This window comes from Triticum urartu, chromosome 4 (assembly GCF_003073215.2).
Source record: "Triticum urartu cultivar G1812 chromosome 4, Tu2.1, whole genome shotgun sequence".
NCBI lineage: Eukaryota > Viridiplantae > Streptophyta > Magnoliopsida > Poales > Poaceae > Triticum > Triticum urartu.
Genome location: NC_053025.1, coordinates 16,363,633 through 16,380,380, shown reverse-complemented (window position 1 = coordinate 16,380,380; position 16,748 = coordinate 16,363,633). Strand labels below are relative to the sequence as shown.

The 16,748-nt window shown below is 48.1% G+C and overlaps 1 protein-coding gene across 1 annotated transcript; it reads left to right on the top strand.

Annotated features, from left to right (window-relative positions):
* The first annotated feature begins 13,524 nt into the window (after positions 1 to 13,524).
* Positions 13,525 to 14,767, top strand: LOC125554530. The gene is made up of 3 exons (XM_048718058.1): positions 13,525 to 13,724; positions 13,882 to 14,514; positions 14,592 to 14,767. The coding sequence occupies exons 1-3, from the start codon at positions 13,562 to 13,564 to the stop codon at positions 14,765 to 14,767; spliced, it is 972 nt and encodes a 323-aa protein (XP_048574015.1). The 5' UTR covers positions 13,525 to 13,561.
* Positions 14,768 to 16,748: the final 1,981 nt, after the last annotated feature.

The following is a 16,748-nucleotide window of genomic DNA, read 5'->3' as shown; positions in this document are numbered from 1 at the left end:
TTTAAAATGAAGGATCTGGGTAAACCAAAACACTGCTCGTTACTACAACTTGAGCACCTTCATTCATACATTATGGTACACCATGTTGTCTATATCCAAAACATATTGGAGAAACTCATTATGGACAAATCTTATCAATCCATAACTCTCATGGTAATTCATTCTCTAGATGTAGAGAAAGATCTATTTAGACCAAGAGATGATGGAAATGAGATATTGGGACTCAATGTTCCATAATGCCATTGGATCCACCAAACACAATTAGTTGGTACTCAAGAATATCTTTCGATATCTCCAAGGCATCAAACATCTTGTCCTGGTTTTCAGTTTCACAGGAATGTGAACTCCGATATCATTGGATACATCGATCAGATCCCACTATGTCGGATCGTAGACAAGCTTAGTGTTCCTATTAGGTGTGGTAGCCATCTCATGGAGAGTCTTTGAAATAGACCTCATGGCTACATCCATCAACCATTATCTCAAGATAATGTTTCTTGTGTTGTCCGGATGCAAACAGGTTACTAATAAGCAATATCTTTATATTGCATATCTTGCAAGTCGAATCATGCAACTGATTTGTTCACCAAGTCTCTACCAACTTTTACATTTCAGAAACATGTTCATGGAATTGGTATCTGACGGCTTTGGAATTTGCAAGAATCAGGGGGAGTATCTTCCTGAATTGTTCCTGTTCAATGCATCATATTATACTCTTTTTCCCTTCATGAGTTTACTATATAGGTTCTCATAAAGGTTTTTAATGAGGTAATATCAACATGAGATCATATGTCATACTTTCTGTTTTCCCCACCGGGTTTTTTGGGAAAGTATATACGACATATTTATTGTTCTCTAAACTCTATGAGTTTTCTCATATTGAGTTAAAAGAGACAATAACCATTATATGTTGCATCATTTTCTCCTTATTTTTCCCACTGGGTTTGAAGGAGTTTAGCAACATATCAAACAGTATACTCCTCACATTTTTCCCACAGGGTTTTTGGAGGAGACCTTTTCAAGATGATGATATTACATGGACAAGTGTAGATTAGGGGGAGTGTTAAAGCTCAATTAACTTGTGTTAATTATGGGGGAATCTCCCCTTGTACCAACCGCAGCCAGTTTGCGTTGGCAACTGTCGCGTCGGTTCCTGACATCTCTCCCGAACGGATGCCTCTTCGATGCATCGCTTCTGCCTGTATAAATACCTACAATCATCTAATGAAAGGACACTCATTCACTTTTACATCTGTGCCGAGGCTCTCTCGATTGTTCTCTTGTTTCCTTTTCAACACTCACATCTAAAAGAATTCTGATATTGCCCCTCTCTCACGGGGGTGAGGAGTACAAGTAGGTCTACCTTAAAATCTACCGTTGCAGAAAAAATATACATCCGAAGACTCCGGGAACCAAGTCCAAATAATCGATCAAAGGAGAAAAAAAGTGCACAAATACAACATTCGGAAACTTCAACACCCCCACACTAACAACATCATCGCAGACACACCAGGGAAGCTGGTGTGTGGTCGATCTCAGGCGCTTGTTCGTGGTTAACCTCGAACATTGGTCCGGCCTCCGGGTTTCATTCAGGATACTCTGAGCCCCTCACCGAGAGACTCTGGACACAGGGTCAGAGAAACCCTCAGACACTACGGAGTCCTACTGCACATATGAAGACTCCTAGTTCCACACATCCAATATAAATCCGATTATGTTGTACGTTTTGGTCTGACTTTTGTGGCGACAAAAGGATAAAGTTGAGAATGAGCGCCTCCCTTTTCTTTCGGCATCCATTGTAATTAGTGTGGCTACCCCATGACTCAAGGTGATTACACAACATCACAAAAACATAGGAAAGTTAAAATATTTTTTTGGAAAGCCACCGCCTAAATTCCTTTTACTTTTCGAGGGGGGAGGGGGCGTCAATGCCCTGGAACATTTGGCACTGAAACATGTTCATACACTTAGCGCGCACACACACATTAGTGAATTAATTGTTGGATGTTAATTATAACAATCCATTTAGAGACCTAGATGTCCATTCAAGACTATAACTACAATCGCATGTGCTATAGAAAATGCGGTATTAATGAGAATTAATACACAATACCCTCCTCCAACTACAAACCACTCTTTTTTGTCCTTAAGCTATGAAAGTGACCAAATCGGTTCCTAAACTATTCGGGTGGCTCATCTTATCCTTCTGCCCATGTGGCGGTAAACGTAGCCTACCAACTGGGTAGATGAAGGTCTTAGCACATGTTGTGGACTGAATTTCCTATTAATTTGATCGTGATTCATTAACAAACACCTCTTATATACAAGGGTATTTTAGTTTCGTTTTTTGCTTGTGCAAAATGTTTTGTGAACATCCCTTGTCACGAATCAGCATGCCACGTGTCTAATCATATGATCAAGTTGATGAAAATATGCCCGTCCAGGGCCTGGCTAGGCCACGGCGGTGGTGTCCAGCATTCTGCGGGAGCTTCACGCGTGGTGGTCGCCTTGGGTTGATTTCCAAGACTGTGGCGGCGTCATCCTTCATCCCTTCGGCGCCGTGGTGGCCACCCTATGGCAACTGGAGGATATATCTGCGCCGTGGGTTTGGAGGACCGCCTAGATCTGTTCTTTCTTTTTTTTGAGATGGAACACAGCGATTCCATAAATCACACAGGCACAGCAAGAGAGCTGGCCAGATACACCAATACATCGTCAGGGACACCATCGGTCCACAGCTGCCTAGCGTCTGTTCGCTTAGAGCCTACGGCTGCTAGTGCATGTGCTAGTTTATTACAGCCCCTGGGAGCATACATAAATTCAACAGAATTAAAGTTCAACCGAGCAAATACGTACTCCTCCTCCTCCACCACCAAAAAAGCTAGGATTTGTGCCTCTCGCCGGCTCGCCGCAGGTCTGCCTCGTCTCCGGTGGCCCTAGGGCCATGGAGGCGAGGTGGATCCTCGTAAGGGCCGGCGAGAGGGCTCCGTTGTTAGTCGTTCCTTTCATATTTGTTAGGGTTTCTGTCCTGCTCAGGAAGACGAGACGGTGGCGGCTCCCTGAAGATGGAATAAAGGTCTCCCCGCCTAGCCCCCGTTCCAGTGGTGCGTCTAGCATCGTTGGTGGGCGTGTGGAGGTGTGTCTCCAGCGGATCTATCCTCGGTGGATTTGCTCGGATCTGGTTGTTTTTCGTCTATGTTCGCGTGTCTTCGGATTGGATCCTTTCGATCTACGTTATCCTTCATCGGCGGCGGTTGCTGTTCTAGTGTGCTGGTTCTATGGGGCCTTAGCACGACGACTTCCCGACTGTCTACTACAACAAGTCGTGCCCGACTCCAGTGAGGGAGGGGCGATGACAGCGGCGCGCCTTCGGCTCGCTTCAGTGCTTGTAGTCATCGCTAGGTGGTCTACGGACCTAGATGTAATTTTTATTATTTCTGGTGTTCGTTGTACTGTCATGATTGAAGATGAATAGATTGGAAGTTTTTCGCAAAAAAAAAGTTCAACCGAGCAAAAGACCGGATATCTTTTAGAAGAACACCTTCAGGAGCCAAGTCGTACTCCGTACTCTGCAAAGCTTTCACCAAAGATTGCCAATCAGACTCCACTTGGATAGCCGTCATTCCCCAAGAGGATGCTGCGTGAATTGCTTCCCAAGCAGCAGTCGCCTCGGCCTGGAAAGCACTGGCCACATGCTGAAGCTTGCCAGCCCCTGATCCCCTTATGTCGCCACTGTTGTCCCTGGCCACGAATCCCCAACCGCCACACCCAGTAGAGACATTGAACGCCCCATACACATTAATTTTCATCAAGTCACCGAGCGGTTTCTGCCAGAAATGGTATTCCTTGGGTTGTGACTGGGATTTGGGATTACTACATAGTTGTAGTGATTCAGCAGCCCAAAGCCTAGCGGACACTGCAGTCCTCTCCACTGTGTCTGAAGACTCCCCAGCGTTAATTTTATTGCGGCAGTCCCACCACCTCCACAGCATACATGTAACAAGCACCCGTTGATCTTCAGGTAGATCCAGCACTGCCTGTATTACTTCCTTTGCATCAGTGCAAGCACACAACTTTTCACGAATCTCATCCAGCTCGAGACAACGCCACAGCTTTTTAACCTGTTTGCATCTCAGGAACAAGTGAGCCCCATCTTCATCTACCCTTCTACAACATACACAGAGTGTTTCACATTCAACACCTCTCCTTTTCAGAGCTAGCTTCAAAGGTAGACTGTTGTGTGCTAATCTCCACATGAACTGTTGGATCTTTGGTTGGCAGGGGATGTCCCAAATTTTCTTCCATGGGAAACAGAGTTGTTGACCTGAGATTGACGACGAGGCTGAGGTAGCATCTCTTGCTTTGACGTACAGTTTGTATGCAGATTTTACTGAGAATTGGCCTTTACTATCAGGGAACCATGCATAGAAATCTTCAAACTCTTCTCGGATTGGCGTCGCAAGGATGACCTTGGCATCTGCGTCAGCAAAGATATTCCTGACCAGCTCCCTATCCCAGTTTGCGGTTTCTGGATTAATGAGTTCACATACCCGAGTAAGAAGGCACCTTCTTCTTGGCGTGATGGGAAATCTCTGGCCCTCCCTATTCAGCCACGGATCCTTCCAGATATTGACCTCAGTCCCATCACCAATTCTGCATATTAGGCCCTCCTTTAATAGATGCACACCCTTCACGATACTCCTCCAAGTATATGAGATACCAGGTGCTGGTGCAGCCTCAAGAATTGATGTAGATGGAAAATAACGTGCTTTAAGAACTTGTGCATAAAGGGAGGTTGGGTTCTGGAGGAGCCGCCACGCCTGTCTTGCAAGCATAGCGATGTTGAACCCATATAGATCTCAGAATCCAAGGCCCCCATCCTTCTTCGGCTTTGTCAGAGTCTCCCAACTCAACCAATGCATAGTGTTTTGCTTCTCCTGCTTTGCCCACCAAAATCTGCATATCATGCTCCCCATCTGCTCGCATAAGGATTTAGTGAGGTCAAAACATGACATGGCAAAAGTAGGGATTGCTTGATCACAAGCTTTAATTAGGACGTCCTTCCCCATCTTAGACAACAATCTCTCAATCCAACCTTGGATTCTTTTCCAGATTCGTTCCTTGAGATACTGAAAGGTTTTTGCTCTATCTTGTCCCACATAAACAGGTAACCCCAAATACCTTTCGGATCTAGCCTCCGTATTGATATGTAGCTCAGCCAGGACACTTTGCTTCCTCTCCCTCCTTGTGTTTTTGCTGAACATGACCGATGACTTATCGTAATTAACAATTTGTCCCGAGCACACCTCATACAGATGTAGTATACTTTGCAGATGCCTGGCACTTTCGCTTGTAGCTTTAATCAGTACCAACGAGTCGTCTGCAAACAATAGGTGGTTGAAACTTGGGGCTGCATTGCAAATACATATACCAGTCAGAGTTCCATTCACTTCTGCCCTGTTCAGTAAGGAGGAGAACCCCTCCGCGCAAATGAGAAAGAGGTACGGTGAGAGGGGGTCACCTTGACGGAGGCCGCATTGGGGCAGCACCACATCCGTACACTCTCCATTCACTTTGAATCTGTATGACACCGTGGACACACAAAGCATGATCCGTTTGACCCATGTCTCCTCGAAGCCAAGTTTATACATCATCTTTTCCAGAAAATCCCATTCCACCCTATCATAGGCTTTACTCATGTCCAACTTCACTGCAGCGAACCCTTCCTTTCCTCTTCTCTTTCTCTGCATATAGTGTGTACATTCATAAGCAAGCAAAATATTATCTGTGATCAATCGGCCCGGAACAAAGGCACTTTGGTTAGGTGAGATAATGTCTGGAAGGATTTGTTTCAACCGATTTGCAAGTACCTTAGAGACCAACTTATAAACAACATTGCAGAGGCTGATTGATCTCAAGTCTTTCATGCATTCCGGATTTTGCACCTTAGGAATCAGCACAACACAAGTCTCATTCCACCCCTCGGGCATGGGTCCCCCATTCAGCACCTCAAGCACTTCTGCGACTAGTTTTTCTCCTACAATATCCCAGTATTTTTTGTAGAACACCGATGGCATACCATCGGGTCCAGGGGCCTTCAGGTCACCAATACTTTGGAGAGCTTCAAACACTTCCTTCTCAGAGAAGGGCTCATTCAAAACCTCATTCATTTGCGGGGTAACACGTGCATCAACCTGACTCATCATCTCCTCCATTCTTGTTGCCGTGTGGGACGTAAACAGATTAAGGAAATAGCTAGTCACGACTTCCTTCATGGCCTCCTTCTCCTCCACTACAGTACCATCTTGTCTCCTCAATTTCTTAATGTGGTTTTTCTTCTTTCTATCCGAGGCTGCTGCATGGAAAAACTTCGTATTTCGGTCGCCTCCCTTCATCCAATGGACATGTGCCCGCTGTCTCCAATATAACTCCCTCTGATCCTCGAGCCTCCCCAGTTCAAATCTAAGTAGTTCCTCCCTCCGAACCTGCTCTGCACTAATGCTGCTCCTTCGACACTTCTCCAACTCCTTCTTTGTTTTGCTAATTCTTTTCTCCAAGTCCCCCAAAATATTTCTACTCCAGTCCACTAATTCAACCATGACTCCTTTAACAGCTGCTGCCACCCCTTTTCCTTCCAACTGCACTCCCTTCTTCCAAGCATTTTCTACCATTGCCCTACAGTCCTCTTCCTCCAGCCACTTCGCCTCAAACGTCGGCGTAGAGCTCCGAGTCGCGCCTTGCTGTCTCTTAGCTCCTCCTTGTGTGTCAATGATGATTGGTCTGTGGTCCGAGTGTCGAGGATCTCCGTTAGTGACCTTAAAAGCAGAAAACCGGTTGCACCATGATTGTGTAGCCACTGCTCTGTCAATCCGCTCCTTTATGTAATTAACTGCAGTATGGCTGTGATTCCGCCATGTAAATGCATCTCCTATGAAGCCCAAGTCTCCAAGTTCACACGCCTCAAGTGTAGCTTTAAACTTGTCCATGCAATTCTGTGATCTAGGTGCCCCCCCTTCCTTCTCCCATGGGTGTAAAACCTCATTGAAGTCTCTTGAGCAAAGCCACGGTTTGTTGTTTTGTACCTTCAGGTTGCTCATAAGACGCCAAGTTTTATCCTTATCATCATGTTTCGGCTCCCCATACATCCCTGTGAATCGCCACACAAACCCGTCCTCTTCCGTGATCTCCGAATCGATGTGATATCTAGACATGAAGCCCACCACTCTCAAGTTCACCTCATTCTTCCAGAATAAAGCCAAACCTCCACTCTAACCTTCACAGTCCTTAACCATCATATTCGTAAGGCCCAACTTCCACCGCAGCCACTCCAGCCTACTACGTATCAATTTCGTCTCCGACAAAAAGAGTATGTCGGGGTCCTCCTTCTCCCGGATATCCAGGAGTCCTCGAATTGCCGGGCCATTCCCCAAAACCCGGCAATTCCATGTGATGATTCTCATTTCTGCTCGCAGGACTGACTCGGCAGTCCCGCATTCAAAACGGTGTGTACTCCCTCCATTTCTTGGGTACTTGCTTCGTTCCCTTTGATTTTCTTCGGTGACCCCTGGCTGTCCACTTCCATCTCCTCCCCCTCCTCTTTTTTTTTCTATTATTACTCCACATGTTTTGCCTTCCACACTCTCCCTAGGTTTTCTCTTGAACTTCCCATTCCTCCCTCTTGGTTCAGCCCTTGGGCTGTTTACAATATTTCCTACCCCATCTTCCTCTTTGTTCCCTGGCACACTGTGGTTTTCATTCGACCCATTCCCAACACCCACTATCACACCACCACCACCCCTTACTGCCGTCTCTATAATGTTTTCCATCCCAGCCAGGCTTGGATCGTTGGCGTCCCCCTTCCCAAAATCAAGTTGTTTTTTATTCTTCTCTCCCACTGCAGTGTCATTAGCCCCCTTAGCAGTTGGACCAATCTTAAGTGGACTCGTGACCTCCTCCCCATCATCATTCTTCTTCTTACCCCCATCGGTTGTGCAAGTTGGTGGTTTCCTCCACGATGGTGCATCACTCCTGCTCTTTCCCTCACTATTCGACCAACCCTTCTTCCTTCCCGAGCTGCCTCCACTCGTCTCCCTCGGTCCACCCCGGACCATGTAATATGATTGAGGCTTCTCTGGGGCATATTTCATCCATCTCCCGAATTCAGCAGCTTGTCCCCTTTTGAGTTTTGTTTTACAGTCCTTATCTAAATGCCCCAGCCTACCACATGTGTAGCAGAAGTCTGGCAAAAACTCGTACTCAAAACGGCACCATATTCTTTCATCTTCCTTTCTCTTCTTCTTCCTCCCACCCGTTTCGTCTTCCTTTTCCCTCTCTTCCTCCTCCTCCCCTCCCTCCTCCTCCATTGCCCCATCATCCACTGGATCAATATCCAGAAAGATTCCTCGCATAAGTGGCTCAGCAATTCTGATTCGCACCTTCACTCTCAGGCACTACCCCAACGCCGAGCCATCCTCACCCGAATCCACTTCTACCAATTCCCCTATCTCATCTGCTAGATCCTCCCCCATTTCCTTACACATCATTCCCAAAGGAAAATTAAAAATACGGACCCATATTGGAACTGTTTCAAACACATATTCATCTAGTGTCTTCCTAGGGTCGAAATCCTCCATCACCAGAAGCTCCTTGCCGAAGGTCCATGGCCCATTCTCGAGCGCCTTTCGTTTCCCTGCCTCCTGATGGAACATAAACAGAAATCGGTTCTCCCCATCTCCTTGACCTCCAGTCTCTTCATCGGGCACCACACTCGCCCCAGCGCAATCCCCATTCCTTCTGCATACCCCGGCCTGTCCGAGATCAGCTTCCCCATCGCCTTTGGCACACTTTCCTCCCTCGCCGTCGCCCTCTTCCAGCCCACCTTGACTTCCCTCCTCTCTGCCTCGGACAGGTTCATCTTCTTCAACATTCCTTCGACTCCCTCCATGCTACCCCCCAGCCTCCAAACGCCCGTGCGTCACCGGAGAAACAAAAAAAACTAGAGATTTGGTGGAAGTACGACCGCGTGCCCCAGACTCACACGGAAGGCCTCTGGTGGAGATGGGTTGGGATCTATGCGGACGAGAGAGGGAGGTTGGGTCGCTGGCCTCCGAAGCTGCCGAAGGGGCTGGGACGAGATGGATCTGCCGCCGCCGGGTTGGGGGACGAGGAGGCGAACCCTAGGTCGCCACAAGAAGCGCCAGACAGGAGACCAAGCCGTCACACACGGGACAGATGGTTTGGCGCCTAGATCCGTTCTTGGCGAGCTCTGGTGAGGGCACGACGTGAGTTAGGCCAACTTCACCTCACGTCCCCAAACGAACGTCCAGTTTGGCTGGATTTTGTCTCTTTGGAGCGGCAATGGGTTCGCTCATGTCCCCTTCAGTTGGGTCCTGGGTGCGCCTAACGCGCGGCCGCACCCCAAATCATGTCCGGAGTGGACGTGATTAAAAGAAACTGAAAAACTAAAATAAAGCGAACGTCCAGTTTGGCATAATTAACTTAAAAATAAATAAAAACGCTGCCCGCGCGCTCCTGCCGTGCCCGTCGATGCCGTGGCCGTCGCCGTCTTCGGTGGTCGCCGGTGTCGTCGTCATCGCTGACGAGGTCGACATAGTCCGGCGGCGTCCAGAGGTGGGACGGCGGTTCACGGTACTCGGTGGCGGGCCGGAAGGCGGGAGGTGCCTGCACCACCTCCTCCCATGGCGACGCCTCCTGCTCCGGTGACCGCGGCGGCGTGGGGCACCAGTTCACGCCACCCACGGCGTCGGCCATCTCCGGAGCCGTGCATGACCAGCTCCACTGCTGGCCCACCAGGCTCGGGTGGAACGCGGCCACCAGCTCCTCCCCCATCACCTCCTCCGCCCTTACCATCTGCAGCTCGGGGAAGGCGATGTCGCCGGCCAAAAAGAGAGCCACCGTCTACTCGAGGCCCCGCCATTGGCGCTCATCGTGCGTGTTCATGGAGTCCTCCATGACACGTTGCATGAGCTGGGCCTCCTCCTCCACTGTCATGCGAGGAGGTGGAGGTGGCGATGGAGATGGGGAAGGCGACGACGTGGGTGTGAGGCCGCGCACCCGCGTACTCCCGCGCACCTCCCGCCGCGGCCGCCGCAGCCCCGACGACGTGCCGGCGAAGTAAGAGGCGCGCCGCACGTCGTGCTCGTCCCATAGCCACGTGTCCCAGAGCACGGAGTCGGGGGCGTACCTATCGTCGTAGTAGAGGTCACCGGGGAGGAGGCGGCGGCGGCGCACGATCTCGTCGTGGCGCGCACGGTCGCCCGTCGGGACCGGTGGGATCGGGACCTGGTCGGCGGAGAGGTGCCAATTGTTGGGGAGGTGGACGTCGCTCCACGGGATCGGCGTCATCGTCTCCCAATAGCGCCGGCATACATCCGCGTTGATGTACTGCCGGTTGCGCTCACCGGCGGCCCTAGGGCCGATGGTGAATGGGGCAGGCGCGGGGGCCCGACGCGGTGGCGATGCGGCCTCCTCTTTCACGGAGCCGCGGCGGCGTCCCGAGGAGGAGCCAGCCTCGCGGTCGTGCTTCCCCTTGCGGCCGTGGTTCCATAGCCCCATTGCTGCGAGGCAGCCGGCCGGCGAGTTCGAGGACAGGGATAGGCTAGGGTTTGGGGGTGTCGGGTTTCGAGGAGGCAGCGGGTTGGAATGGGGAGTGTGGGCGACGACCGGTCAACGGCTTCCTCATTTAAAAAGGACGGCGACCGTTCGCCTGGGCGGATGACAGGTGGGGCCAACCGCGTGTGCGCATTAATGTCAAGCGGTGGGAGGTAGGTGGCCGCCTGCCACGCGGCCCCGACGTGGACGAGCGCCGCGTCCACTTGCTGTCCGCCGCGACCCAAACCCGGCGCAAGTTTGCGCTCGAAATGAGTCGGCCCGGACACAAAACGGACCAGATGGGTCCAGGCCGTCGCGCGCTGGGCCGTCCGGTTTGTCCCTTTTACCCCAAACGGACGGGGCCGGACGGGATAGGGTCGCGCGGCGGAGTTAGTCTTATGAGGTCGTTAAGGTGGGGCTCAGTGGTAAATGCTTCAGTGGTGGCGTGTGCCTTGCTCTGCCAGTGTCGTCGCAGGCGTGCTTGGGCTGTGGAGGTGTGGGTGGCCTCTGGGCGAGCTAGCCACTTTGTTGACGTGGTGCGATGGAGAGGCATCGAGCAGCTTGCTCCTTGTTCGGTTCACGTGGTCTTCCACTGGCATGTGGCACGTATCGGTGGTTTAGCCTTCTCCTAAGAGGCTCATCGAGGTGGAGGGTCTCTGGCCTATAGGTGAAAGCTTTGGTTGAGAGGGGTGGGTACCAGCGACGAAGGCGTTGATACGTCTTCAACGTATTTATAAATTTTGATTGTTCCATACTATTATATATTTGTTTTTGATGTTTTATATGCATTATTATGCTATTTTATATTATTTTTGAGACTAACCTATTAACCTAGAGCCCAGTGTCAGCTCCTGTTTTTCCCTTGTTTTAGAGTTTCGCAGAAAAGGAATATCAAACGGAGTCCAAACGGAATGAAACTTTCGCGATGATTTTTCTTGGACCAAAAGACATCCAGAGGACTTGCTGTACATGTCAGGGAAGCCATGAGGCACCCACAAGGGCGGAGGGTGCGCCCAGGGGGTAGGGCGTGCCCCCCACCCTTGTGGGCCCCTCATGACTCTGCCGACCTATTTCTTTCGCCTATGTATTCTCAAATATTCCAAAACCTACCAAGAGAGCCACGAAACACTTGTGCTAGTCTATTACTAAAAACTGTAACGTTCATCATTTACAAAAATTTCTTAAAATGTTCAGAAATATAAAAAAGTGTTTATATTCTTTCATAAAATGCTCATAAACATATTAGAAAATATTCTCAAATTTTCAAAAATTCCATGTATTTTTTTAAGAAATATATTTTTAATAAATAAATAAATCTCGTGTTTTCCTGGAAAACCAAAATAAAAACCCACTGAAAACTAATAAAACAGAAAAAAAAACCTCAAAAAAAGGAAAAACAAACTCACTGGAAACAACTCGCTACCGAGCCTTACACTACATGGGCCGGCCGCCCCGAGCGTTCGAGGATCTGTTGCGACCGATCTGTCAAAAAGGTCTGTCTCGCTCCTTCGGTTCTTCCCCTCGCTCAATCTGTCTCCCTCGTGCCGCCGCCTCGCTAGGGTTCGGCTCCACCGTCGCCGCCGCGCACCGCGACCGCCTGCCGTCGCGGCGCACCGCGACCGCCTGCCGCCGAGCGCCTCGACCGCCTGCCGCTGCCGCCACCACCGCCATCCCGGCGCTTCCCACCTTCGGCCTTTTCCACGATGCTCCGTCTCCGGCCGTCTGCCCTGACTCCCAGGCAGCCATAGTCCGAGCTCATCTACCCTGATTCCCTGACATCGACCCCCGAGCTTCTTTCCCGTCAATTCCCAGGGCTAGGCCATTCGCCGCCTTCCACGATCCATATCTTCATCGGCACCCTTTCACTTCCGTCATGGCAATGCAAGACCATCCTTCTCCGTGTGGCCACCACCCCCAAATCCTCTTGGATAAAAAATGTTTAGTGGGCGAGTTGAAAAATTCCACTACCGCAAAATCCAAGAATAGCAAAGGGGTTCACTTGGAGGTTTCTTTTGAAGCAGTTGACCCTCCAGCCATCTCACTGTGCCTGGTCAGCTGCGTTGATCAGACCGGGGATCGCTTGACAGCACCGCCTCGTATACTTGGTGTAACTGGAGGCTTTGTACTGCTGGCTATCACCTTCTCGGACAGTGTCAACCGTTACTTGTTCATCGACTATTTTGTTTACAAAGCAGGGCCCGATTTCGCCTCTCTTCATCTTCTTGCAAGGCCATACCCGTCTTCTTTTTCGCCAAACATGGCTACCATCTTGCCTGTTAGTGATAACAGTGAAGACTTTGCTGTCATTTTCCCACATGTTGAATATTTCAGACTTGAGTCTCGCAAACATTACACACTCCACATATAGTGATCTGACACGAATGATTGGCACTCTCAGGTCGCTTGTATCGCTGAGGATAATGAGACAAGGAATGCCAGGGATAAGCTATTGCTTCATAATACCATGAGCGTGGCATATGCAGAAAAGGGTATCATAGGTTGGATTGATCTCTGGTGGGGAATTCTCTTATGCAATGTTTTGGATAAAAAGCCTACCATCCGTTTTGTTCCGTTGCCAGTTCCGGAACCGTGTGATACGTCTGAGTTCCATTTGATGTTTGAGAATCTCACTCCAAGACCACACCGTCATGTGACGATATTCAATGATTTGATCAAGTGTGTTGAGTTAGATTTTCATGTGCAAGATGCTTTCTTCAACATGAAGCGAGCAAAGGATTATGGCTGGATGGCTAAAACATGGACCAGATCAATTTATTCAGATGTTTGGTGTGATGGCTTGACGATTGATACATCTGAGATATCTTTCACCGACTCAAGTTTGCCGAATTTGTTGCCTGGGATTTTTGATGAGGAAAACAATTTGACTTGGAAGAAATTGACTAGTGCTGGTCCTACATTAAGCTTGCTTGATGACAATGTTATTTACATTATGGCGAACGAGAGCATGTGCCATCCGACAGCATATGTACTTACTGTGGACACCAAAAGTTTGAAGCTCGAGTCTGGTGCGCAGTGTGCTCCTCAAAAGACGGCGTGGTTCGAACCAACATATGAACCGTGTGTTCTTTTTAGCTCTTTTGGCACGACTTCAGGTACTCGTCCCTAATAAATTTACGGAGTTAACAAAAAATTGTAATAACCGGAAAAGCACTAGTTAATATGGTAGTCTGATAACACATGTAATTAGTTGCTTTTTTGTTGATGAAAACATTACTGTTGCCTTACATTATGCTTTGCATTTTTTTGCAGAGTTGGTTAAAGAATTTGAAACCAAAGGGACAATATTTGAAATCAAGGAAGGGCCGGTGCTCTCGGTGGTGTCGAAGCGTCTCTGTGTGCTGCGGAAGAAGCAGAATCGCATCGCGCATATGGAGGAGTCCGTCGCTGCCGGCAAGATGCTTAACCAGGAGCAGAAGGAGCTCATGCACTCCAAGCCCGTCATCGCCGCGCTCATTGACGAGCTTGAGCGCCTCCGCGTACCACTCTCCACTGCTCTCACCAAGGAGCTCTCCACCGTCCCTGCACCTGCTGCCGGTTCCTCATCCTTTGGCTCCGATTTGTCCATCCAGGACCTCCTCGCGCTCATCTACTTCGGCTCCCTTTTTTATGTCAAGTCACCGAACGAGTTCATCGCCACCATGGTTGCGCGCAAGAACGAACGGAGCAGCTGCATCACCCACGGCTACGTATGGGATGATACCGTGGACCTGCTCGTGGAGAACGACCTTGATGCAGTGTCTGCTGTGGCGGCCCTTGCCGCGGCTCGCCCTTCTTCCGCAGATGGTGTCTCCCACCATGACGCACTCCAGGCCTGTGCCCATCATGCCCGCCTATGGCTAACCCGTGCTGATGCGCCGATCCACCCTGGCTCCTCTGTTACATGTGAGGGTTGATATAGGTTTGTAATTTGGTTTGATTTGAGGTGATTGCTGATTGAAATTTGTGGCCTTTTGCTGTAGATGCTGCGGTGAGGTCCAAGTTAGACAGGATCATGGCATCAGACTACTACACAGCACCTGCAGTTGCTGGGAACCATGGAGCTGAAGGTCTGCAGGCACAGATGAGCATGACCGACTCACCAGAGGCACCATCACTCAAGGAGACCCTAGCTGCTGAAAATCACAAGGTGAAATAGCAAATTGCACTCCTTAGTAATTTAATAGTATATGCTTAGCATGGTGAAGTGATCATTGCCCTGAAACTTTGTTCTGATCTTTGTCAACGATTGATCTGCTGTAGTGCACAGTGCTCCTAGTATTATTATTATCATCATTGTTGCTGCTGCTGGTGCTTTTTGTGCTGATTCAGTAGTAATGATCAATGTGGATTATAGCTTTAATTGGAAAACTGTAAGGTCGATCCATTTGGGGTGTATATTATGCTGTTTCATATGGATGTTGTGCGTCGTTGCTTAGATATAACAGACAGTGCCTGTGCATTGGTGTTCTGGAAAAAACGCTGAAAATAATAACTTAAAAACTATGATCTTTGTATAATATTATGTGTAGTGCTACCACTATCTAGGTACAGGATGGTCTCTATTCTGATGGGTCTTCGCAGTTTGCAAACATAGTAATTGAGTTTTTGTTGTATTAAAGATTATAAATATCACGCGCTAGAATTCATCATATTGCAGTCATGCAATAACATGATTGTTTATTGTACATTTGTTCCTTTTTTACTTTGTTGGCCATTACTTAAAATGCTGGTTGAAAAGAACAGCAATCCCAATCCCTGATATCAAAACATTCTGAAAAGGATACACATGTAAATTCTCTTGTATTTTATTACGTTTGTAAATTTAACGGAAAAAGCTGGCATTTCTGCAGCATGAGTGGAGAAACCAAGTTTAGCGCTCTGACAATATTTGTACCCATTGTGTAAAACAAGTTTGGAGGCGGCCTCTCTGCATTGCAGTGTGCAGGGGTAAGGCTTGCCTCGTATAATCCTTCCCCAGGCCCCACCTGGCGTAGGAGCTTCTAGCACTGGGTCTCCTTTTTTTCTGTACAAGTTTTGTGCCTCTAAAGATTACATTTTAGAGCCCAGATTTGTTTCTTTTGCTCAGGCGCAAAAAAGTGTTTGTTTTTCCAAGAAAACCTACTGGAATCTGAATGGTTCAAACATTTGCATGTGTAATTTTACCTGAATTTTAGACACTCAGAATTATTTATTTACCGTCCACTGAAGGAGCACATGCTCCTGGGACCTGGGGACCATTTTACTCCTATCTGTCATTCTTACTTCTTGTTGCTTATCTACTTTATGATTACAAGTCTAGGACTTGTGACCAACATTACTTTGATAACACAACTTAATAGTTGTATATTCTTTGGGTCTGGTAATATATGTTCGTTGGCATCCTAGCTGTGTACTTCGATATTATTGCTAGATTACTTTTCTGAGTTGCAGATTCTCTTCCATAACTATAGATCATTCGTAATATTCTTTGACTTCCATTTTGTTAAGTCCCGAGGAATCTTCTTTGACTTCCATTTGAGGAATTCTTATTATTTTTAGCCGCAATCTCCTAGGCGCATTGCAATGCTGCTAGTTGCAGAATCTATAGCCCTATTGTTCTTGCCAGTTTTGTAGTTCGTTGCGCAAGCTTGATTGTTGAGATAGTATGTAATTATTTACTCAGCATTAATATGACATGGGTAAAGCTCCAGCCTCTAGGGCTCATCATAAAATCACTTGCAATTTAAATATGTATAGAAGTTATAGTGTTGCTCTTTTGTGTGTGCTAACACTAAAGGTAGTGTCATTTTCCTAAATTGAAAAATGGGATTTCTAACCTAAGAGTTCACGTTCACAGTTCTCCATTCTTTATAACAACATTGTGATATTTTTAGTAACAATTTTATGCTGGCATCGCTTCTGCATTGATTTCCCTAGATTTAAACCTGTGTGTACGTGTACAGTTCTTTATGCTTTTAAAACTAAAAATCATGGTATATTCACTGTAAATCGTCCAAGCATCACCTACTGCATGTTGCCTCAGACATTATATTTAGAAACTGTACAATGTCCATCTCCACCTTTTAGTATTATGATTATTGGAACAAAAGCTAGACAGCACTGTCATCACCTTACTACACCTTTGGTAATATCACAGT